At 45.9% G+C, this 24,503-nt stretch overlaps 1 protein-coding gene across 12 annotated transcripts in view; it reads left to right on the top strand.

Moving 5' to 3' along the window:
• Window positions 1–24,503, top strand: part of sif (still life) — an 85,528-nt gene that overhangs the window by 18,727 nt on the left and 42,298 nt on the right. For 7 of the 12 annotated variants that reach the window (XM_043209629.2, XM_043209628.2, XM_043209631.2 and 4 more), the window contains 3 exons: window positions 19,436–19,581; window positions 20,259–20,538; window positions 21,714–21,845. In XM_043209629.2, the coding sequence (XP_043065564.1) occupies window positions 19,436–19,581; window positions 20,259–20,538; window positions 21,714–21,845 (558 nt within the window). Of the gene's footprint in view, window positions 1–11,285; window positions 14,414–19,435; window positions 19,582–20,258; window positions 20,539–21,713; window positions 21,846–24,503 lie in introns of those variants that run through there. The other 5 variants (XM_017244624.3, XM_070279869.1, XM_017244638.3 and 2 more) reach the window with 4 other exon arrangements.

Raw genomic sequence — 24,503 nt, 5'->3', positions numbered from 1 at the left:
ATATTCCTTCCAAACAATTCGAATTTGTGTACCTTTGTTTGTGTATCTTTTAACTCTCATATCATATTGCAATATCTACACTTCTATCTCTAGAGATTGTTAGATTTAATTATATATTTCTAGATACTGTGTGTGTGATATTTAATCTTAAATATTGTTATCTGATATTTATACAAAAACACTGACAATTCTTTCAATTCTTTTGCCATTGCAGGTAAGCCAAAAAAAAAAATAATAATAGAACTTTTGTATACTCAGTCTATAGAAGTATGATTTGGTGGTAAGTAAACGATAAATTTCTATTTTTGTGAGTAAACTGGCTGGCACAAAGGAAAATTGCATAGATTTTATGAGCCAACATGAAATTGTTGCTAATTTATAGTTGGCAGTTCTCGGTGGGGAGAAGCCATAGGGGGGAAATTCTGGGCGACACCTCAATGGGAGCCAATAACAAAGTTATATAAATGTGCCAGCCAGGCAGCCATCCAGCCAGCTAGCTAGCTAGGCATCCTGGCAGTATCTGTATCTGCGAATGTATCTCCAGTATCTGTGTGTCTGTGTGTCTGTGAGAGAGGCGGATATCCGCATGCAAGCCATAACTCAATAAACCATTGTCCACAGCCAAAGAGGAAGACGCAAAAAGAATATAAAACAAAGGCAAAACTAAAACCAAAGAGGAAAGAGGAAAGTATAGAGGGGACTAGGACTAGGACCAAGAGAAGCAGGACTCACAGCAGGCGGCAGTCAAAGATACAATCGAAATGCAGTAACTAGCAGTCAGTCGAGGAAAGGGGGGCTGCCAGGCTCCGGCTCCGGCTCCAACAGGGTTTCCACCAAGGGAGTTCAAGCTGCCATTGGGGCGGCAAGAGATTAGAAATGTAAACAAAGCCAAGGAGAGCCGTCCGATGACAGTGCTCCACTTCAGAGCAGGGAGGGATTGAGGGGGGAGCTGAGACAGTGGGGTGGCAAAAGAAATAAACATTAACTGTAATTTAGTGGGGCATTGTGCTTAAGCGTCCAGTCTCGCATTCGGATTCAGATTCCGATTCGGTTTCTCTGTCTAACCCAGCTGTCTCTGTCTCGGTCTTGGTCTCTGCCTCCCTCTGAAATTATGGGCCCATTGTGCAGCGACCAGCAGTCACGCCTCTACAGCCCCCCCTCTCACTACACCCCTTTCTATTTGCCCCAATACCCCTCCCCTTCCTATTGCCGTATGCCACAGCATTTCAGTTTAGTTTCAAGTTGCACGAGGCACTTCGTGCTGGTCAAAACGCGGCAGGGATTCAACTTCCAAAATGGTTGGGGGGTGGCAGAGGGCGAAGGAATCCTGGCCAGAAGGCCTGTCAGTGGAGCAATTGTTATTTGCCTTTAGAGACAGCAGGCAGGGGGGCGGGGTGGGTGGTACTCGGCAGGACGGGAAGCGGTGCGGGAGCGAAGTTGAAGTAACAGCTTCCAGCTTTAGCTTCGGTTTCATAGACAAGTTCTCAGTTTTCGCATTGCCAACAATTAGGTGGCAGCAGCTGAAGGCCCTCCAGGCTGCACTTGGAGAATAATGTCCTTAAAAGGATTTAAATTTGGGTTTTAGATTAAAAAGGATTTGTTTTATAGGAAAATTACTAAAATAGTGGACTGAAATAGTAGTCATATTTCGAGCTAGAAATACAGAGGTTATAAGGACTTTATTATTTAATTTTTATAAGACATACTACATGGTATTATTATTATTATTATTATTAGTATTATATGTTGATATCCTCTATATATATAGCTTTAACTTCATATCCTTGATCCTAAGAATTTTTAAGAACCTAAAGCTTAAGACTTTGAATGAATCTTTTTTTTTAGAAAGTTTTCAAAATTCAAGATATAGTATTATTTTTCTCAAATATATATAATAAATACTATAGGATGTTATTATCCTATCTTATAACTAGATCTTAAACCTACCTCTATATAACTACTATATATCCATATCATAAAAATAAACCTCCAATCAAAAATCTTGAAAAAATCGGACAAGTGTGAAATGCTTTCCCAGATCAGTCCAACAAAGAAGTGGAAAACTAACAGAGCCCTGGCATAGTTCAAATACAGTATATAGCCCCAATAATACCAACAACAACAACTATAAAAAAAACAACAACAATGACAATCCTGGCAAACTCAACAATAATCGACAACAATAAAGAACGAAGAAGAGAATTGTTGTTTGTTGGCTCTGGATGGACGAGATGGCCAACAAAAAAAAAAATGAGGAAATGGAAATGGAATGCCAAGTTGCCTAGTTGAGCCCTCGAAGGAGAATTTATCGAAATGAAATTGCGACCTTTTTATGAATATTGCATGCGAAATGAAGACCCCCAATGACCCCTGACCCAAACCCCTGACCTGAGAGCCAGCCAAAAGAGCATTAAAAAGGTTAATCAAAGAAAATATGTATATTTTTTAACCAAATTGTTGCCAGTCATATTTTGTGATTTTTTTCTGCACCATCATTCAGGGCAATTTCTAGGCAATTAGCTGGGTCTAGAAAATTTACGATGGAGTACCCCGTTCTCTTCCAGTGATCCTTAGATCCAGTCTACCATTAAAAATATATGTAGGGGTAGTACACGTGGCTGTACGACTGGCTGGGAGTCGTCGCGACTTGAAACCGCCTGTGGCCATAACATGGCTTTATTTGGCTTATAAATTGTTAGCAGTCCCGGTCCAGGCTCATGAACTTTGCTCATAATTCAACACCTCCGAAGCGGGCCGGTTTCGGGCCGAAAACAAAATTAATAAAAATAAAACCAGCCGCAGTAGAAGTAATGGCCAAAAAGAAAAACATTGGGGGGGTGTGGGAGAGAAGAAAAATCTGGTAAAAAAAACTCAAAACAAAAGTACAGCGAAAACGAGAAAACCTTTTTCAAATTAAACTTTTTCCAGTCCTGCTTGCTTTCTCTCCCTGTCTCTTTCTCTGTCTCTATACCCTTCTCTGTCTTTTGTGTTGTTTTTTCTCTCTTTCTGTGTGACCACTTGATGATACCGCCCTCCGGTTGAGCCGGAAAATCTAGAGTCGGCGGCACTGATAGCTTAGCGTGCCTAACAAAATCACCCACAACAGCCCTATGGTCCTATGGTCCTAAGGTCCTTTCTCCATCGTCCTTGCGCCATCCCTCGGCCGGACATGGCTTTATTGCAGCTAAACAATTTTCATAGGCTATCAGCGCGGTGTTGCCAACTTTTTCCTTCGAGTGCAGCAACAAATTAAATTTGCGCTGGTAATTGGATTTCAAAACACTTCGTCCTGCGTCCAGACTTCAGGATCTCTCTCTCGCTATCTGTGTGTGGGTGTGTGTGTGTGTGTCGGCTGTATTTAATGCCGCCAACAGCCGCCAGCCAGCAGGAGAAGCTTTTGCGCTAAAAACAAAAGCAAAAAAAAAAAAAAAAAAAATATCAAAGAGAGGAGGCTGGGAGCTGGTTGAGTTTTTCGCCTTCGGGCCTGGTCCTCGCGCTTACATACCAGAGCTTTGGCCTAGAAACAGAGAAAGGCGGCAACAAAAACAGAAAAAAAAGGACTCTAGAAGGGTGGCCAAAATGGCGAGGGCGGCTCATCAAGTAAACAGTACCAACTGACATAAAACCAATTTGAAGCGGCAATGTCAACAGTTTGATGATGATGATTATGAAAAGTGTGAGGATTTTGGAGCTGGTATCCTCCAGCTTCCAAAAAAAAAAATTGATTTGTAGGTGACGGAAATTAAGCAACAAAGGTCCTTCCAGTCACAAGCCGGAAATTATAAAAATGTTCAAATGCAGATTTCCTGCGGTAACTCACTTTGATTGGAAAAATTGAGATGGTCTGGGCCTATCTCAAGGCCTATCATTTTCCAAATCATTTGATTTTCCTTTAAAAAAAAATAAACAATTTCATAAAAAAAATAACAAAAAATTGGTAAGCAGACTTCAATTACATTTAGAGAAGATTTAGGAGGAAAAAAAAGATAAAAGTGGAAAAACCATTAAATAATCTCTCACCTACACAGAGCTCAGCGAGAAAAACCGAGAAAGAAAATTCATTTTTCAAATCCCAATCACAGTTATTAAATCTTTGCTATATGGTTATGGTTATTGTTGTGATTTGATTTTATGGTAATAGATGAAATGAGACAGAGACAGAGAGAGAGAGAGATGGTGCAGCAGTTTGGGAGATGAGATGAGAGAGAGGAGGAGCTTTTTTGAGTTTTCTCTGTTTGAAAACTAAGAGAATACCCCGTTTCCCTCGCTCTGTTATTGTAGTTTTGGTGTTATCCTTGCTCCTACTGTTGTTGTTGTTTTTGTCCTGCCATTTGCGCGCGCTCTGAAATGAAAGAAGAAGAAGACCTGCAGCAGCAGCAGCAGCCAGCAGCAGCAGAAAGAAGCAAAAACGGCCTAAAATGGTATACTGACGTCATAAAAGTGACTTTTCTTATCTGCTAGCGTATCTTCTGGCAAAACAGAACGAACAGGATGCTAAGTGCAAGAGTATGAGTAAGGATTTCGCTCTCTCTGTGTGTGTGTGTGTGTGTGTGTGTAGTCTAAATTTAAATGTCGCTGGCAGAGCGGCAATCCTTCAGTCCCTGTCACTGACGTCGCATAAAAGGAAAATAATTATATTTTAAGGCAATTTGGGTGGCATGGCCGCAGCCGCAGCAGCAGCAACAGCAGCCACATCCTCATCTGCATCTGCATCCACATCTACATCCTCCATCGTCATCCTCATCCTTCGGGGCTTGGATTCCGTTTCGGCGCTTCAGCACCAGCAGCAGTACCAGCACCAGCCTCAGCTGCAGTGTCCTTGACCGAGTTTATGTAGATTTGCAAGGCTTTACACTGTGTGCGTCGTCGTCGTTGTCGTCCTTTTTCCTCATAAATATATATTTTTGAATATATATATAAATATTTATATATATATACGTTGGTATTTGTATAATATTTAGCAGTCAGCGCTCGCTCACATCTCATTATTAACATATTTCGAGCTATTTTCTTATGGCAGCTATGGGACTGGGACTGGGACAACGTTGCGTATGCGTTATATTTTACGATTCGTTCGTGTCTATGTCTTTGTCAGTTGGCCTATCTGTGTATCCGAGTATGTGTACGAGTATTTGTGTGTGGGCGTGGCCCGCCATGTGACTTATTTGAGCGTGTTTAAGCATTTGTGCTGTTGTGATTGCCTAGGGATGGAGAAGTAGCTGGAGGAGGGCTGAAGGAGGGCTGCCTGGCGACATTTGAGTTTTGAGGTGTTGACTTTATGGAGGCCATTCGTGGCGCAGATTTAACGCCTGTCTGGATTTATGACTCAAGCAACAGAGTTTTCTTTTCTTTTTTTCTTCTTCGGCACTAAAAATACGCACACACATACTATATACTATAGTAGGCAAGTAAGCTGACAAACAGAAGCCACATAATTACGTTTACCCCACGCTAATAGACGGTAATATAATTAGTTTGCCACCCCCCATGGATGGGCAAATATTTAAGCATTTCATCCCATTCAATCAAGTGCAGCAACAAAGCAGCTATAGCTGCTGTTACAAATTAATCCCCAAAAACTCAGGCTCTGCTTCTGGCCTAAAAAAAGGACATCCTCCATCCTCTATCCTACGTTGAGTTGTAGGAAAATAAATTATGCTTGCGATTTGTAAAAGCTTTAATACGCCCCAGAGCCAAATCCTGAGTGCACACAGCCATCCAGCCATCTGGAGGAGCATTATCCACTGAGAAAAAAACACAGTTGCCCATGGGAGGAGATAAAATTAAGTTGCTTGTACTAAAATACAAAATGAAAAGATTATAATCTTAAAATAACTTAACTAAGATGAGGCATTCTTTACGGCATTCTGCCAACCATGATCATTATCATTATCCTTGTTTCGCTCTCTGTGGAGCAGCTGCTGTGGCTTGACTTGCGCTTGCTTTTGGCCCGAAAGACAACAATGAATAAATTTAATTTTAGCTGCGGCCGACCTACCGCACATAACTCCCAGTTGTTGTTGTCATTGTTCATGTTGACTAAACACCTTTGAGATGCTGCCTCGCCCTCGGGCAGCTGTCACACGGGTGGTATACGTTATATTCCTTAGCTCCTGTCCTCGCTCTCTCTCTCTCTCTCTCTCTTAGTCTCTTGCTCGCTCGCTCGCACTCCCTTTCTGTTAGCTGGCTCTTGCTAACTCTCGCTGAGTGCATTATAACTGCATTTTGGTTTTGATGACGTCGTCACCGTCGTCGTCGTTGTCGTTGTCGTCGTCTGATTTGTAAATTATGCTTGGGACCCCAAAGGTTCAAACAGTTATAACACTCTCCAGTCTTCAGTCTCCGTGACTCGAGCCTCTCTCATCTCTCCCTTAAAATCCCAATGAAGAGAGCAAGCTTTGGTCTTAGCTTTTCACCTTTGCCAGCCATGTGACTTGAGAGCCGGAGTCCGAGAGAGAGAGCAGGATGCTGGTCGGGGAGCTTTGCTGATTTTCGCTGATTACGTAAATAAAGGCGAAGCCCGAGACGAGCACGAACTATAACGGTACAACCACCAACGGAATGTGTGCGGCCAGAACTGTTATAAACAATTTCACTGGAACATTGCAAGGAGTCGGAAAACCGAAAAGCCGGAGACGTACTTTCGTCAAAAGCCGAAGCCGTGTCGGTCGACCCGATTTCTCTACACACGAAATGGGGCGAGCAGCAGCAGCAGCAGTAGCAGAAGCAGCGCTGCTGGAAGCTCGGAAAACGAGAGGACGAAATGACTACAGGACTATAGGACGACAGGATGAGAGCAGGCAACTTGCAGGCTGCTGCTGATTCGGTTCTATGGTGAAAATTCAGTCAGAACGGGAACGTCGTCGCGAGCTGTGTTGGTAGCGCTCTCTGGCCAAGACAAGCAGAAAAGAAAACGCAGGATTTTTGTGACGCGAACGAGCGCCACAGCCTAAGGAATAGTCAGACTGGCTGGCCCATAGTTTTTCCATCGCAAAAGGACTCTAGGACTCTATCCTGTGTGGTGTGTGTGTGTGTTGCCGTGTAACGCGAGTGTGCCGCCAATCAAATTAAAAATATAATACAAAAAAAAAATTATAATCATAAAGTAAATTAAAAGGAAAGCAAAGCAAAAGCTAAAGAAAGAAAGAAAAAAAGTGCGTCAGCATCTCATCATCATCATCATCGAAGATGTGAAATTGAAGCTGTGTTGAGGAGCTATTGCTATATGGCTCTGATGGTGATGCTGATGCCTCAGCAGGAGGCGGGCGGCGGCAAAAAAGAAATCAAATTACAAAACAGCCAGCCAGCCAGTCAGCCACACATACAAACACATACTTACTTACTAGATAAAACCAAGCAACCGCCCAACCGACCGACCGCCCGACCGACCGACTAACCAACACACATGCACACCGAAAGGACACGCAGCGCTGAAATTGACGCAGACCATATAATTTAGCACACAAGTTAAACGCAAAAAAACAGAAAAGCAGCAGTAGCAGCAGGGAAAAAAATAAAAAAAAAAGAAAGCCAGCAAATAGCGAAAAGAAAACCAAACCGCCCAAAAATATATAGAGAAGAACATCTCATTCCTTGTATTTGTTCAAGTGTTTGTGTTTTTTTTTTCTTTTTCTTGTTCATGTTCGTTTTGTAATTGTATATAGCAAGGGGGCGGGGGGGGGGCGGGGGATAGGTGGGGCACAAGGGCACAAGGTTTTTGGGGGAAAATCAAACGATTGTCAGGCCAGGCATTAAAGCCAAATTAACAAGTTGCAAAAAAAAAAAATCCAGTTCCACAAAACGAAAACAGAAAAGCGCGCTCCCCTCCAACAACAATAACAGAAACAAAAAAAAAAAAAGTGTTGAAAAATGCCAGAGCAGCTGGGATGATGGCGGCGTTAAAGGAATTGCATGGCGGTGGGGCTAAGGGCGACAAGGGGTAGGGGGCTACAAGGGTACAGGCAAATACCAACGCACTTAACACATATTTACCAGCACACACACCCACACATACACATACGCGGACATTTAGAGCCACAACAACAACAACAATTCGCTGAAACAAAAACAGAACACAAAAAAAAAGGAAAATAAAAGAAAAAAGAAAAAAAAAACTTGAAACGCGCCAGAGATTCAAGTCGTGTCGTGTTTTTGCTTCTTTACCGTTATGGCCAGGATATTTTTAGCATGCGGGGCGAAAAATTTAAATCTCAATCGAACACAGAACCAAAAACCAAGAAAAACGAAGAAAAACACACAAAAATATCAGGAGGGAGAAAAACTTTTGCCAGAGTGCGGGTGTCCTTTTATCTCTGTATGTGTGTCTGTGTGTGTTTGTGTTTTTGTTTTGTTTTTGTTTTTTTTTTTTATTATTTATTTTCTTTTTTTGTTTGGCCCACAAAAGTCGGGCTAATATAATATCAACAAGCACACCAAGAGGGGCGGTGGTGCGGGGGGGTGTGGCAAGAAAAACAACAATAATAAGGCAATGGCATATTGAAAAGCCTCTCTTGCCAGCAAGGATACAACGAAGCGCAAGGATTGCAAGCAAGAGGCAGACGTCATGCATGTGCAAGGATATTATCAACGTCATGCCTGTCGAAGCTTCCGAGCGAGATAGATAGATAAAGAGAGAAAAAGACAGAAGAGATAGATAGAGAAAGAGAGATAGGCAGAGACGGCTGCACATTTTGTTGTTGTTTGTCCTTACCGACCATTAAACGTATTTATATTTACGGATATGGGTCCAACATCCTATCGTCCTGTCGTCCTTTAGTCCCTGTGTTAAGTGCATTAAACCTATTAAAAATAATTTCAACTAAAAGTAAATAACTCGCCCTGGCTTGTGGCTGACCTTATATTAGGAGGAAATCTAATTTATCTGAGCCACATTCTGCCATAAAACCATAAACTCCGAGATAGAGATAGATAGAGATGAGAGAGAGAGTGAATTTTACATTTAATGCCCTATAAGCCATAAAAGCCAGAGTAACTTTCCCAAGCCCTACAGTTTAAAAAAAGGAACATAAAATGTTGCCTACTTTTTGGCATAAACTTTCGACAGGACTCGGATAGCTACCTGTTCTGGCAATTACTATCACTCAGATCCCATCTTAACGAAATTCCCTCGCGTGTTTAGCCAAATTTTTGAGTTAGGGTCTTGGGCCAAGATAGAAAGTTTTCTTAGCCAAGAAACAACAATCGCAACGATATAAAAATGTCATTTAACAGTCTTACTTCTAGATGGGGGAGGGGGAAAACTTTTCCTCTTTTGGGGGGCTAAGAAAGAAATTAACTTTATTGGCCGAATCAAGCGAAAATCGCTAAACAAATGCGCCCAAGCACCTTTTCAAGTGGTGGCTTTGCTAGCATCCCCGTTATATATTTTCGCCCATTTTCCTTTCCCAAGTTGCCAACTAGTTGAGCCTTCCATGTGCAATCTTCATCACGCACACACCCTAACACACACACACATACATATATAGTTGGCAACTAAACACATGGCAAATGTGGCAAAACTTGAAACTTATCGACGGCTCTAATCTAAACGGGACAAGCTGGCCAAAAAGTTTTGCCCTCTCGCCTGCCTAAGACACACTAATTCGCAGCTCTCTCTCCAACCTCCCACTCTTTACTCTTTACTTGCCCTCTGGCCTCACACTCTTCCCTCATCATCGTCTTATTTCTCTCTCTTAGTATTGTTCCAAAGGGGGGGCCCAGAAAAGTAGGCTATAAAAACTATCAACACAACTCAAGTTTGTGGCAAGTTGTTGTGTATGGGATTTCTTTTCTTAGGTGCTGCAGCAGCGGCAGCGAGAGCAGCAGAACAACATAAAAATAGGAAAACTTTTGTTGTTTTATTCTGTTGTGTATTTTTAAGTTTTCCTACCGCCCTACCGCCCTCCTGCCATCTTGCCATCCTGCCACTGGATCATATAATCCTTTCACTTAACAAGCAAACTTTTGGCAGCAGCCGAAACGAAACGAAACGAAAAAACTTTCACAAACTCCTTTGCATAAACACAAACATGACCGTAGAAGCAGCAGTAGCAGTAGGAGCAGCAGCAGTTCCCGAGTCATATCTCCGTGTAGATGTAGACATGAAATTTATGCATTTGCTGCCAGGCCCAAAAAGTATTTATGTATGCGCTTATAAATATATGCAGAAGCCCCTTCTCCAACTAGCACGTTTTTTCGCCTAGCGAGTGTCTGTGTAGATAGCCAACAAATTTATGCTAGCAATATGACAAACAAAATATTTGTGCACGAGTTGCAAAAACTTTTCACGGAGCAACTTTAAAATAACACCAAAGACGAAGGATCATGGCAGTTTAAGCTGGGATTTTTTTTTTAAGGATTTTAAAATCTAAGAAGAATATTTGTAGTAGTATTTAAAAAAGTTCAAATATTAAAGGTTAAATTTAATAAAATTGAAAACTGGGCCACAAAAACCAGAAAACAATAAACAAAAATTGGGGGAAACTGGCAAACGGCTTTGTGATTTATAGAGCAAAACAAATATAATTAAATAAATCCTCAAATAAATACACAAATACAGATACACATACTGGCTGGCTCATTCATGCACATATTTAAGGACATACATATATGTATGTGTGTGTGTAAATACAAAAGTGATTTCTTTTTTGTCGCTCTCGCTCTCGTTCTCGTTCTCCTCTGGTTTTGCTTTTGGCTTTGCTGGGCAACAAGTAAAAATAATTAATTATAGATAAATGTGTGCGACGCGTGTGAGATAAATTGCCAAAGCAACAGCAACAACAACAACAACAATAACAAGCAACAACAACAATCAACCCTTGTGATATGTCCTGGGGGATGATGTTGTAACATACCATAATAAATGACTGCGCCGCAAAATGAGCTTTTAGTTTAATTAATCAAATGAATAATAATCACCAATAAATAGTTGAAGCAAAAGTGCACAAATAAATGGCGGACTAACGCCGATGCATGGGCCATTGAAAGAAGGAGCTAGAAGAGGACCAGGACTAGGCGGAGTAGGAAGAGTATACCGACTGGCCAATTGCCAACTGTGTTGTTGTTGTTGCCACCATCGACGCCGCCGTCGCTGCCGCTGTGATTCATTCTGGCCGCCCAACAAGGCAACAATAGCAGCGAACGCGGCGATCACAGTGGCAACCAGGTCGGTGGTGCACCGCCAGTTCCCGGAGGAGGAGGAGGAGGAGCAGTTGGAGGAGGAGGTGGAGGAGGAGGTGGTGCATCGCGTACCGTTAGTGAGCTTGGAGGCGGTGGAAGTGGCACTGGAGCAGCTCCTGGGGGAGAAGTTGGAACTGGAAGTGGAGTTGGAAGCGTTAGCGGCAACGGAGCGGACTGTAGCAGCGACGGCGATCCCAAAAAGTCCTTCTCGCTGCACTGCTGTTGCGTGATCGTCGACATCACACCCGTGGCGCATCCAGGAGGACGCCTGACATCGGCAACAACGGCCTCGGGAAGGGATGCGGGCGGAGCCGCCGCTTCGGGTGGCAGTGGCGGGGGTGGTGGCGGCCTGGGACTCGGCCTCGGTGAGAATGTCTCCCAGCTGGCCAGCCAACTGTTTCGCTTCGGCAGCAAGAAGCGGACGGGCGTCTGCATCTGCAATGCCCAGTGCCGGCTGCAAACGCTGGGCGAAACGGGCGGCAGCCTGGAATCGGCCGCCATCAAGACCCATCACGGCTCCCTGGATCGACTGCTCCAGAAGGGACAAGCCACCGCCGGCGGCAAGGATGGAGGAACCGGCGGCGAACGTTCGATAAGCTGGGTGGTGGATGGCGGGGCGGCAGGATCCGGTGCTCTGCTGAATGCCTCCTCCGACGAAAGCGACGACAAGAAGAAGAAAATGGAGGATCAGCCACTGCCCCCGCCACGGCCCCCATCCAGATCCCATAGCAAGCCCACTGCCAAGGAAGAGTTCGATCGCGGAGTGGAGGTGGAGAAGTTCTATCATCAGATCAATGGCGACATCTTCGAGATTACGCGCCGGGTTCGGGCGCGGGACGAGGAGACGATGGAACAGAAGTGCATCCGGCGAAAGGGCTCAGTGCGGCTGACAGAACCCACTGCCAGTGGGGGCCACGCCCACGTCCGGATCGAGCAGCGCCCCCAACTGCCGCCCAGACGCCAGAAGAGCGCCGAGGAAGTGGCCACCATGCCCAAGAGCGCCCTCCGTCAGGCGCCCGAGCAGCTGGAGTGGTTCGATCGCCGGGCCCAGCAGCGTCACTCTGCCCGGTCCGCCGAAGGCGGCCAGGTCCGCGAGGAGACCATGGAGTGGCTGAAGCTCCAGAAGACTGCCAGTCCCTCGCAGCCGGTGCGGACTTCCTCGGGTCCCAGCGAGATCACCGTGCTGAAGGACGAGCTCCCCGACTGGCTGCTGGAGCACTTACCCCGGAAGAAGGAACGGGACAGAGATCACCTGCCCTCGGACTCGGGCAAGGGAGTGGGCTCGGCCTACGCCAAGGCTCTGTCGGAGCTGCTGAAGAAGCCACTGTCCCGGCAAAGCTCCGGGCCGTGTGAGTTTTCGCTCCTGAAGACCGACATCGTGGAGTGGCTGACCAAGATGCAGGCCAGCTCTGGGCCGGAACGGGGGAAGTCCCGTCGCTCGCACCACCGTCGGAACGGTAGTGGCGGAGATGCCCAGCCGCGGTCCAACTCCCAGGAGGATGCCCAGGACCTGGCCAAGGCCAGGCACCGGAAAAGGCACTCCCTGGGCCACAGCGGCGCCACCAGCGAGGAGGAGCAGCAGCAGTTAACAGCCGACTGGATAGCCTACCCGCTGCACAAGTTCCAGTCCCTGGGCAAGCAGCCGCCGCTTCCCAGCCAGGTCACGCCTGGCGGCGTCACCATTCCCAGTGGCTATGCGGTGCCCAGTGCTCTGTCCCACACGCCGCTGTGTCAGCGGCGGGAAGAGCGTTCCCGGGAGCGAAGGCTCCGCCACTCGGCCAGCGAGGTGGTGGGCAGCGGGGGCGGAACGTCCAGCACCGCCCACCTGGAACGGCTCTACGCCAAGCCGCACAAGGAGCGGTACCAGTACGTGCCAAAGACCAGCAAGGAATCCAGCAGCGGTGGCGGGAAGAGGGAGCGGTCGCGACGCCACCAGACCCAGAGATCGGCCACAGTGTCCGACATGTCCGCCCAGCGTTCCGGCGGCCACAAACGCAAGTCCTCGAGTGCGGAGCGGGCGCCCAGATCGCCATCGCCGGGACCCTGCACCGATCCCGACTGTCCACTGCTGCCCATCTGCACGGATCCGCACTGCCGCTACCAGGAGTGTCAGGCGCGGCAGTGCCTCACATCGTCGGTCAGCTCCGTGAACCTGGCCCGGCACCAGCAACTGGCCCAGGTCCAGCTCCACACTGTGCCGGCCCATTTGATGGGCCCGGCCGGCGGCGGAGTCGGTGGCTTGGGCTCCGATGTGCCCACGACGCCTTCCACCACGGCCACGCCTCCGCCGCCACCACCGCCCGCTGGAGCGGGCTTGGGGGGGACGGGAACGAGACCGAGACCGAGTGAACGCCGGCTGGTCATCTGCCACGACTGCCGGTCGTGCGCCCCGCTCCACAGCTGCCAGAATCGCAAATGCCTCAACGCCGCCAAATGCAACTCACTGCCTCGCTGCGCCGCCGACTTCAACCGCCTGCGCACCCAGCTGGCCCAGCCCCCCACCACGCTGGACGACATCGAGCCGGCGCCCTTGGAGCTCGATCTGGAGATGCAGCCACTGCCCTCGCCGCCGCACCCCCATCCGCATCATCACTATCGCAGCAACTCCCAGCCAAATACTTTGCAACGCGGCGACTCGGCCAGCTCCGCCAGTATGGTGGGCATTGGGCCAGTAGTCCGAGGAGACGGAGGAGTAGGAAGAGGAGGAGGAGGAAGAGGCGCTGGCCTGTCATGGCTGGAGCCCACAACCACACTAGTGCAACCACTGCCCGCCTACGTGCACCACCATTCCAATGGCAAGCTCATGAAATCCGCCTCGGCTGCTTCGCTCAACTCCCGTCGTCGGCGCCACAAAACCGTACACTTCGGCGAGAATCTGCTCCGGGAGGTGTGCCAGAACCGGAAGCTCATCAAAACGGAGACACAAGTCCCCTCTGGCTCGGCGCCCATGAAGGCCAACATCCAGATGCTGTACAACTTCGTGGAGGGGGTACTCAGTGCCTGGGTGGACGATGACGAGGATCAGGTGCGTTCCGGTGCGGAATCGGAGCCGGAGCACGGCATGGTGCCTATGCAGCCGATCCACAGATGCAACCGGTTGCGGTATCAGTGCATCCGACGGGTCGTCGAGGAGGCGGCCGAACTGCAGGGCACCCTGAAGCTGGGCAACTCCCGGTACCGGCATCGCCATTGGCGGAGCACCGCCAAGCAGTGCAACGAAATGTTCCTTCGCAAGGTAGGAAAAGGACTAAGGAAGGACTAAGGAGTCCTTGAAGGAGTGTTGCATAATATTTTATATTTTATTGAATATCTCAAGTCTTATACTGTCTAGTCTTAATCTTTAAGAAAACATCCTGTTCCTCAAGTATTTTTATTTACAAAGGACCTTAAATATAACCACGAGTCCTTGTTTATCTAATTATGTCTATTTTCGTAGCAATTAATTCCCAAAAATGAGTCATCCCCCAAATCCTTGTCACTCATTCAGGTCGTCCCATTGGCAGTCTCACCTACCCATGGATACACTTTGAACTTTTGCTCCCGCGGAGCTGAATGAGATTCGCGTGAGAAAATGTCGCCTTTTGGAAGGAGGGAAAAAGGACCACAGGAAGTGTCTTTTTTATATTTTTTTGTACTTTGTTGGTAAAGCCCTCGGTTAAGTGTATTGTCGTCGTTGTCTACAGCGTACAAATTCATTTCGGGATGCCCAACAAAACGTTGATCAAAGCCAAAGCATCCTTTTCACTCTCGAACAGGGAGCGGCTGGGAGGAGCATCTCCTTGCCGGCTCCTTTTCTGGTTCCACAAAGGAGCAATAAATTAGAGCATTAGCCAGGCCCCTGTCCTGCCCCTCCTCGGTCCTTCGAGAAAAGCTCTTAACACACAGACAAATAGCGTTTATGGTTGGGTGGCAAGTGTGGGGGTGTGGAAATGTCCTGTCTCCTCCTGGCTCCTCCTGGCTCCTCCTAGCTCCTCCTGACTCCTCCTGGCTCCTCCTGGTACTTGTATTTAGTTTTCGGGTAATGAATGGCATTGATTGCAGTACACGCATGAATCAAAAGGCTTCAAAGTGATAAAAGTCCATTTGGCCAAAAAAGCTAAAGGCAGTAGTGGGCGTGCCAGTGGGCGTGGCTGGGAATATATATAGAAAATACATTTCATGAAACACCCAGATAGATGGTTAGATAAATCTTGCGTTCGAAATGTGAGTAACGACTTCATGGATGCATACAGAGGAGTGTTTACTTTGTATCCATGTGGCTTCCTACGGTTAACTTAACAAGCAAATAGACACGTTTGGTCAAGAGTGTTACATGCCAGATGCAGATACATAAACCCATAGATACAAAGCTACAAATACACATACTCACAGATGCACAGATACACATTCTGTATTCTATTCAAATGAGTGTGCTTGAATGGAAAAGCTGGAGAAGAGCAGGATTAGTTGGCTTATCATTGGAATGGAACTGTATATTAATTAATGGCCAGATCAGCGTAAAAAAGAGATTGTGCCATGGAATTGGCTTTAAGGGGCTTAAATCCGTAATATTCAAGGGCTTTTACGAATTCTTTGCAGCTCTAATTAACGCTTGTTATAGCCTCACATGATCTGAATACCTAAATGCCACTCTTGAAGGCTTTCTGCCTTCTGTGCTGTGCTGTGCTGTGTGGTGTGTCCTGTGATTATTGCAAGGTTGCCTCGTCCTGGCTTGTTAATTTTGATTGATTCAATGCTAAACAGTTTCACCTTCAGCCAATTAGGTTGGGTGGGGGGAGTTGAGCGCGGCTCTGCCACGAATATTTAATCAAATCGGAATGACATTGCAGGTTAAGTCCCAAGCCGACTGCGAGCTGAACTGAGCTGGGGATAATTCCAAATTGATTTTCGAAGGAAACTTTACAAGTCAGCCTCCTCTATCTATCTATCTATCTATCTTTGTATCTGTATCTATCACCTGCAGTCTATGGAACTTCTTTAATGCCTCACTTAATCGCAGCAATGCCAGAAACGTGCCACAGATACCGAATAACTTTTTTCCGATGGTTAACCTTCCCTTCGTATATATATACCATATATATATCCTTTTTTATTAGAAAGGACATCCACACATCCTGCATAAACACTCTATCAAATATTGTAATTTTTGACAGCGACATATGAAAAGATTTTTCTCCATTCCCAGAGAGGTTGCCCCAAAAGTTTACCGGGGCGTGGGGTAATCGAGGTGACAATGGCTGTGCCAATGACATGGCATCTCCCAGTTCCCCCAGTCTGGGTCCTGGCTCATCTCGTCCACATTTGACATTCAAAAGTCATTGATAATTATGGCTGAAACGTAAACGACAGCCGCATCGAGGGATCACAATCAATTCTTGATTAGAAATCGTAACGAAAGCACCTGGTTTGTGGGTGTACCACTGTACATATATACACCAGATATATACCCTCAAACATATAGATATATATAGCAGAAGGATATAGTAGGGAATTGAACCTAAGTGGGCGTGTCTGGGTGGAAGTATACGAGTGTGTGTGTGTTGAGGTTCGTCTGTGCGTAAATTGAATTTTGATTTTGCACCGATGCTGAGATATGGCGTATTAGGCCCCCAAAGTAATCAGGTGGGTTGCCCTAAAAGGTTGGCGTTAAAAGGGGGCGTGGCAGGAGCATGAGCGAAGGGGGAAGGAGAGAGATGAAAACAGGACAACCAACTGGCTGGCATTTAATCTTTTGTGTGATTGTTGTTTGGCCGTGTTGGCATTCGTGTTCGTGTTTTGGGTTGCCCATTTAGGCTTACCCATGTGAACGTTTTCAGTCATTCGTGCGAATTTTGCCATACACCAGGCTAAACGGACTAAAAGAGGGAGCCCAGGACTCAGAACAACAATAGAGGAAGGGGATATGGGAGCCAAAAAGGGTGCTCTACTGCCCGGAGGCAGTAAAATCCCATTGTCAGTGTTTTCCAGTCCCCGAAACTAGTGTCTGATGAAATCCAAGAAACACATTCGACTGCTGCCACTTTTGGGCCAATTAAAAATTCATGAATCATTTGACAAACTCTTTGGACTTGGAGCACCAGGTTCTCTCCTGGGAGAATGACCAGCAGCAGGAATACCAAATGCGTAGTAATCTCCTGTGAAAGGGTATTCCTCCCAACCCCCCTCTTTAAATCACTCACAAATTTGATTAGCAGAGACTGGGTCAAGTAAGGCCTTTAAATTCGAGTACCAAAAGTACCAGAGTAGGCCTTTAACCGAAGCTCAAGTTTTAACAGAGTGTAGAGAGAACTCACTCTGAGAATTTAGGGCCCAATTCCGGCATCCTGCAGCCATCCTGCAACAGTTGAACAGTTCCGCTCGACAGCTTCCGCTCGGCTTGATGATTTCATGGAAAACTTCATTGAGTAAAGCGGAAACTATTTCATTTTGGTGGAGAACTCAGGTTATTGCTCCCAAGGACCAAGGACGAGGTGGAGTGGAGAGTGTTTTTGAAGTTTTCCTTTTAAATTTTTGCTTCATAGTCCAGAGGAGTGGGGAGAAACTGGAGGTGGGTTTCCGGGAAGCCACTTAAAGTGACACGCACAGATATCGATTGGTTCGCTTCGACTCCCACCCGCTGGTAACCGCTTTGATCTGGACCACCCATCATAGCATCCCTTCCAATCTTAATGCTACCCTTCTCCAACCACCCCACCCCCTTTTCAGTCGCTAAGCAAGCCACGTCGTCTCAGGTTGGGTTCTTCTGGTTATTTGCATGCCTTTGCACTGCTCTTCGATTAATATAAAATTTGATTAAACTTGGTCGCTGCGCCACTGGTTGTGGGTTAAGTACACATGACCCCGGCTGGCAAAAGACCGACAACGTCACTTGACGACGCAGGACCCAAGTCGTGCTACCGCTCCACGGGTGGGACTTGCTACTTGCCTCTTTGTGAGCAAACATCAACATCAGACAGCCCCAGCTCCTGCCCCTGCCCCAACCCCCTTTTTATACGAGCCAGTCAAATAAATAACTTGTAAAACATGCATATGAGCAAAAATGTTTGGAAATTGCCAAAAACCTAGAGGGGGAGAGAGAGAGAGAGGTCCTGATATATATTTTTAGTCCTGGCTGACAGCCTGAAGTATCGTAGTAACCGGGGCCATGTCCTGCACATGGAGTGTTCACAGGAAGACGGGAGACGAAACGAATAAACACATTGTAAATTGATTTCCTTGGGAACTCAAATAAAAATGGCATGAAAAGCAAGTGAGCGACAGTTGGCCCTTCGTCCTGGCCCATCCTGCATCCTGGCCTGCACCACCCACCGCGTCGATTGAAACGAATGAATGGGCAAACCAATTTTTATTGCCACGCGGGACACGTAGCCCGAACAGAGCCATCGACTTTGGTCTTGGCTTGAATTCCCACATGGACGCCAGAGTCCTGTGCTCCTTTAGCTGGGGGAAAAAAAACGGCAAAATTGCTGTGAGCGGTGAGCGGAAGGAAGTCGAAGGAGATGGCCGAGGCTGCAGAGGCTGCTGAGGCTGAGGAGGATTGGAGGCAAACAACCTTCCGTCAGTCAGTCACTCTGTCAGGCAGTGAGTCATTCAAACATTCAGTCAGTTAGTGGGACGACCCGGCTTTTGATGAAATAACATTGCCAAGTAACAGTTTGCCTTTCGCCATTTATATTCCCTCGTCCTGGGCCAGTGGATCTCTAGCCCCGTGTCCCTTTTTCCTCATTTTGTCAATTGTTGTCTGGGCCTGCCCTATCTCTATCTGTCGTCCTTTTTTTTTTTTTTTTTGTTCGTCCTTCCCCTCTGCTCTAAAAATGAGGCTGGCTGGCTAGCTGGCAGGCGAGAAGAGAAGACAAATTGCTTTATCGACGACATACGTAACAAATGTTGCTGCAACATCCACAAGCAACATTCAGCAGCAGCAGCAGGACCAGCATCAGCAACCTGGCCATTATTGGTTTCAAATGGCTTCGTTCTGGCTGAGGGGCTTACCCAGAGATTCCCGTCGTCCTGGATGTCTTTGACTGTTGGATGCTGTTGCCTGCCTGCTAATTATGACTTAATTATTTCAATTATTTTCTCTTCGATTTATTGAATTTTATCGCCGACAACCAAAAGCCCCACCCAAACGTACACCGAACGTGCAGGACGTGTGTTGTGTGTGTGTGTTGCCAGGCAATGTCCTGGCGAGCCTTGATTAAATTGCTTTACTGCCCGTCCACTCATCCTTGGAACTTCTCCATTTACCTGTTTTCAGATTTCGGACGATGATCGAATGAGCCTAACTACCGCCGTTTCGGATGAAGATGATGGCGAAAGTGTCATGGCGTCACCATACAAAGCAAAGGCCACTGGCACCGCTGCATCCTCCTTCAATTGCACGGGAGCTGTTCGCAAGGCAGGGTAAGTATATTCACTTTCTGGATCTGACTCTCTGCGGGCATCTGGGATTTTTGTTTTTTTTTATGCCTGTGGTTGATGTAATCCGGTATCTGGCATCTGGAGTGAGAGAGATCCTGGGCTCACGTCCAACAAGTCATCATAAATAACCAGAGTCTGTGGGGAATCCCCCTCGGGGAGCATAATTTCACAGTGATTAAGGCCGAGGCGGAGAAAGACGAGTCCGGGGGATTAACGTTATTATGTCCGTGTGGTATCAAAGTTGTGGACTAAAGTGTTTCGAGTACACACCAGCCAGGAGATTACCTTAAGCCCATAACTTTTATTTAATCTTGATTTACATTATCGGATAGTTGGGGTTAATAATAAACTTATTATGGTTGGATGATAAGTCTCTAACTACATAGTTCCATTCTCCAAAAAAGGGTATTCATTATTCTATACTTTGTGGGGGAAAACCCTTCCTGCTGCTATGATTAACTGCTGGCAGGACTTGTGTAGCCCAAACCATTTTCCGCATCTTGATTAGCCCCGAAGGTTAATGGGTTGGCGTGGAAGCTGTTGAAGCCGTTCTCCCCGGGATTACATAGCCTGTCCCACATCCACACCCCCCTATCCACCCCGAACTTTTTATTACATTCCCCAGGACCTAACCCAAATGTTTGCCCTTCTGCTTGCAGCTTCCTATCGGTAAAGAAATGGTTACTACGCAAAAAGCACCAGATCGAGCTGGCTCGGAAGCGCGGCTGGAAGGGCTACTGGGTGTGCCTCAAGGGCACCACCCTACTCTTCTATCCGTGCGACTCCCGGGAGGGCCGGAGCGTGGAGGCGGCGCCCAAGCACTTGATTATCGTGGACGGTGCAATTATGCAACCGATTCCGGAGCATCCCAAGCGCGACTACATCTTCTGTCTGAGCACGGCGTTCGGCGATGCCTATCTTTTCCAGGCACCTTGTCAGGTGAGTAGTATCTTCATTACAGTGCGTGTCCTTAAGGGTATGGTTGGCCAGATGGATGGATGGTTGGATAAATGGATAGATGGATAGATGGATGGGTGGTGGTCTGAAGGATACAACGCCTTAGGACATGCTCGCTCTCATTTCGAGCAGTCAATATCCGAGGGAAGTCCTTCAAGGAAACTGTAAAAAGCCTGGCTGGCCTCGCCACATCCAAAGTCGGAGCTTGCAGCGAAAATTTGTTTGCGCAAGGATATGCAAGGATTTCAACGGCCTGGCAAGTTCAGTGCTCGCGGCAACCAGTCCGGCCAGCTCACACATAATCGCCTGCCTGGCCAGGCTTAAATATGTAACCACAAACATAAGGACATGACGAGAAAAGGTCCTTGCCATTGTAATTATTTCATTATGAGATTAGAGATTAAGATCTTGAGCCTTTTAAGGAGCTAAAATGAATATTAAAACCTAAATTAAAAATTAATCAAAAAATATAAGAAAGCTGGATGGTTTCTTTGGTTTTTTCGAGTGCATCCAGCTACAGATACATGGCGAGGACATGGACATGGACGAGGACATTGGCAAGGCGCTGACTGACGCAACCCGCACCAGTCTCTCAGAGAAAAAGAGATGGCCATAACGAGGCATGGAAGGCAGGGAAGGGAGGGAGGGTGGTTGGGTGGAAAGATGGCTTAAAGCGTGAGCCATGATTGAGGTGGCGTTGACTGACTGCCAACTGGCAGATTGCCTTGAACAGCTGCAGCTGCACTAGAAGCAGAAGCAGCATCCTTGTGGCAGCCCTAAACTGTTACATGTCTCAAAGGCATACGTTCGTACAGCATCAGCATCCCCCTTGCCACACGCCACACCCGCCTTGCAACACACCACCTTGCCACATCCAACTAACCAGGCATGGCTGTCAGCTTGCCAGGACTAGCTCGGTGGCCCAACGTGATTTGTCATTAAATTTGCATAACTGATAGCCGGGCCAACGACAGGGCTAAGCCACGGGGCGGGTGTCAGGGGTCAGAGGCTATAAAAGGGTAGCCCGGAGTTGGGGACAAGTTCGACGTTTGGCGCTGGGGAGCCACGTCGAATTGCTTGCGGTGCATTTGGTCTGCAATTTGCAACAATGTTTCAAATTTTAACATCCTTCCCCTTCCCCATTCATCCATTTGCAGGTGGAGCTGGAGAACTGGGTGAATAGCATCCATAGCGCCTGTGCTGCCGCCTTTGCCCGCCACCGCGGCAAGACCGGCACCCTACACCTGCTCCAGGAGGAGATCTTCCGGCTGGAGAAGGCCATTGAGTCGGTGAGTAAATATGTTGGCATTTATAGTATTCCACAAAATGCAAAATATACGAAAACACATTCCACAACACCACTATACTACACTATACTATACTACCCTATGGAAATGGCGAGTATTCGTTGCGGTTTTATGCACTGACTCACCTGGCAAATGCACCAGGATATGGGATCCAGAATGCAAGGAGCTTGGATTGCGGTTGCATTTCGCAATGCAGCCTTCTGCGGCTTTTGTTGCCGCTCTCGAGAGTTAAGTCAATTTCGCCCAAGTGGCTGCAATGCAAAATGAATGGAGAGCCGATGGCAGAAGCTGCGTTTCAATGCTGTAAGGACGGCTAAGCTCCACCGCCACCAAACATTCATCCACCATGTTTCCATTTAAAATATAACATGTACATGAATGGGCCACCACCACACACACATCATCGATTGGCAACGATATCGTTTTGTGGTATTAGGATTTGTGCCATGTTATGAATCGCAGTGTATCCTGCATCCTATATCCCTGGATAGTGAGTGCATTCGCCATTGAATAATGTATGAAAAGTGAATTTAATAAGGACATTTATCGAGTGGGGATTATCTGCACGTCACTGGAGGAATTGGAAGGCAAACATCATCTTAAATTGTATAATTATTTTAATATTTTTTTGGTTCCAACCGACCAATCCCAGTCACTAATGTAATTGACTCGAAAAACAAATTCCTTGCCGAGTTATTTATCCTGGCAGGACAAAAATTTCCTCAATCTTTCGCTGTCAACTCAGAAGTCAGCGGAAAAACAAGCGATCGAACACAACAATCGCATTTTCCGCATTCCCAACCAATTTCTCAGTCTCACGTCACTCGATTCCCCCAAAGATTTATGCCATTGTTGAAGGAAAACCAGCTTTTCCTTCTTCCTTTTCCTATTCCAGAAGGCAGGAAAACTGCTTCTACTTGCAACTATTTATGTATTTGCTTTCAAATCAATTCCCCATCAATTTCGCGGCAAACAGCGTAAAATTCCTTGCATTGCAATTTATTTTCCTCTCCAGCTTGAAGGGGGAGGGGTGGAGCAAAAAAAAAATAGGAAAAACACGAAAAACTTTTGTGCCAGAGAGAGAGAAGCTACCGAGGTCTGGCCTCTGTGGAAAATCGTGGAAAGCAAATCAAAGCGAGGGAAATTTTTTGCAAAACGCGAATCGCAAGACAAAGCAAACAGAATTGAACTCGAGCTGGAAAACTACAAGAAATTGCACTTGGCCCCACGATAAATGCTCTCTGGATAAACCAAGGCAACTGGAAAGCAGTTATGCCAGGAGGATGGCAGCCACCCCCACCACCCCCACGAACCTTTATCCAAACTCCCCGCAGAATCACAAAAAAAAAATAAACAGAATGAAGGAAAAACTTTATTTGTTTATTTATTTTTCATCATGTCATTTTCAGTTGCTTTTCTTTAGCCACTATTTTCCACCTCCCCCACCATGCCTCGCCCACTTTTGCCTTTAATTTTTCCATTTTCCCGCTAGTATTGTTGCAGTATTTGTTGTTGTTATTGTTTGTTAGTTAGTTAGAAAAGACTCCGAAAGACAATTATGTTGTCTGTCCCATCCAATCCAGTCCTGCATCCTTCGCAACTTGATTCATTCGTCTCTGTCGCTGGCAATGTTCCTGTAGGTCCTTCTGTTCGTTCCAGACTTTGTTGTTTCAGGGTTTTTTTTAAGATGAAAAATATATACATAGTTATTTGTTTTTATGGAGGAAATATTATTAAAGGTTTTTTTTAAGAGTTTTTATCATGAAATAAATAGGAAATGTGAGTAGGTTTTTTAATATACACTTCTTAAAGAAAACAATAATAAAATTGATAACAATCGACAAAAATCGATAAGTATAAAAAAAATCTAGTTTTTAGAGTTAAAATATACAGTTTTTTATTATAAGAAATATTTAATAGTATTTTTATGAGCTTTGAGATGAAAAAATGGCCAATATGAGGCCATTTCAAAGTAGGTTTCAAAGTATATCTTTAAAAAAACATGAATATATAGATAAATATCGACAAAAATTTAATGTCTAGTATGAAACTATTATCGATTAAGGTTTCTATCAAAAATGTTTTGCTTAAGGATCAAAAATATATAGTAATTTGTTATGAAAAATATTAGTAAATCTTATTTTAGAGCTTAAAAGATGAAAGAAATGTGAAATAAGAGCAGATTTTCAAGTATATCTTTAATAAAAAGTTTATATATCGCTAAGATTCGATAAAAATCGATTTGCTATATCTAACTATAATCGATTAAAGTTTCAATTAAAAACTACCTATCTGTATTTTCAAAGAAAACTATTTATTTATTCTTATCCCTAGATCTCTTAACTTAATTCCTACTATTTATGAAAATCCTCTTTCATTTCGTCCTGTGTGCCCCAGTTTCGATTGCAGCTTCGGCCAGATATATTTCTTGCCTCGATTGCTGTTCTGGGCCCTTTTTTAATTTAGTTCGTTGAGTTGTCTGTTTTTTTTTCTGCCATTTCTCTCATTTGCTCCACAAAGTTGTAGTTTGATATTATGACCGAAGCCGAAGCTGGAGCCGGAGCCTTGGTCTTGGTCGCCTCCTTGTGATTCGCCTTCTTCGTTTCCCCAGTTTAGAGTCCTGCCAGCCTGCTCGTCCTT

This window comes from Drosophila bipectinata, chromosome 3L, assembly GCF_030179905.1.
Source record: "Drosophila bipectinata strain 14024-0381.07 chromosome 3L, DbipHiC1v2, whole genome shotgun sequence".
NCBI classification, from domain to species: domain Eukaryota; kingdom Metazoa; phylum Arthropoda; class Insecta; order Diptera; family Drosophilidae; genus Drosophila; species Drosophila bipectinata.
Note: the sequence above shows the minus strand (reverse complement) of the source record. Positions and strands in the feature narration are given on the sequence as shown.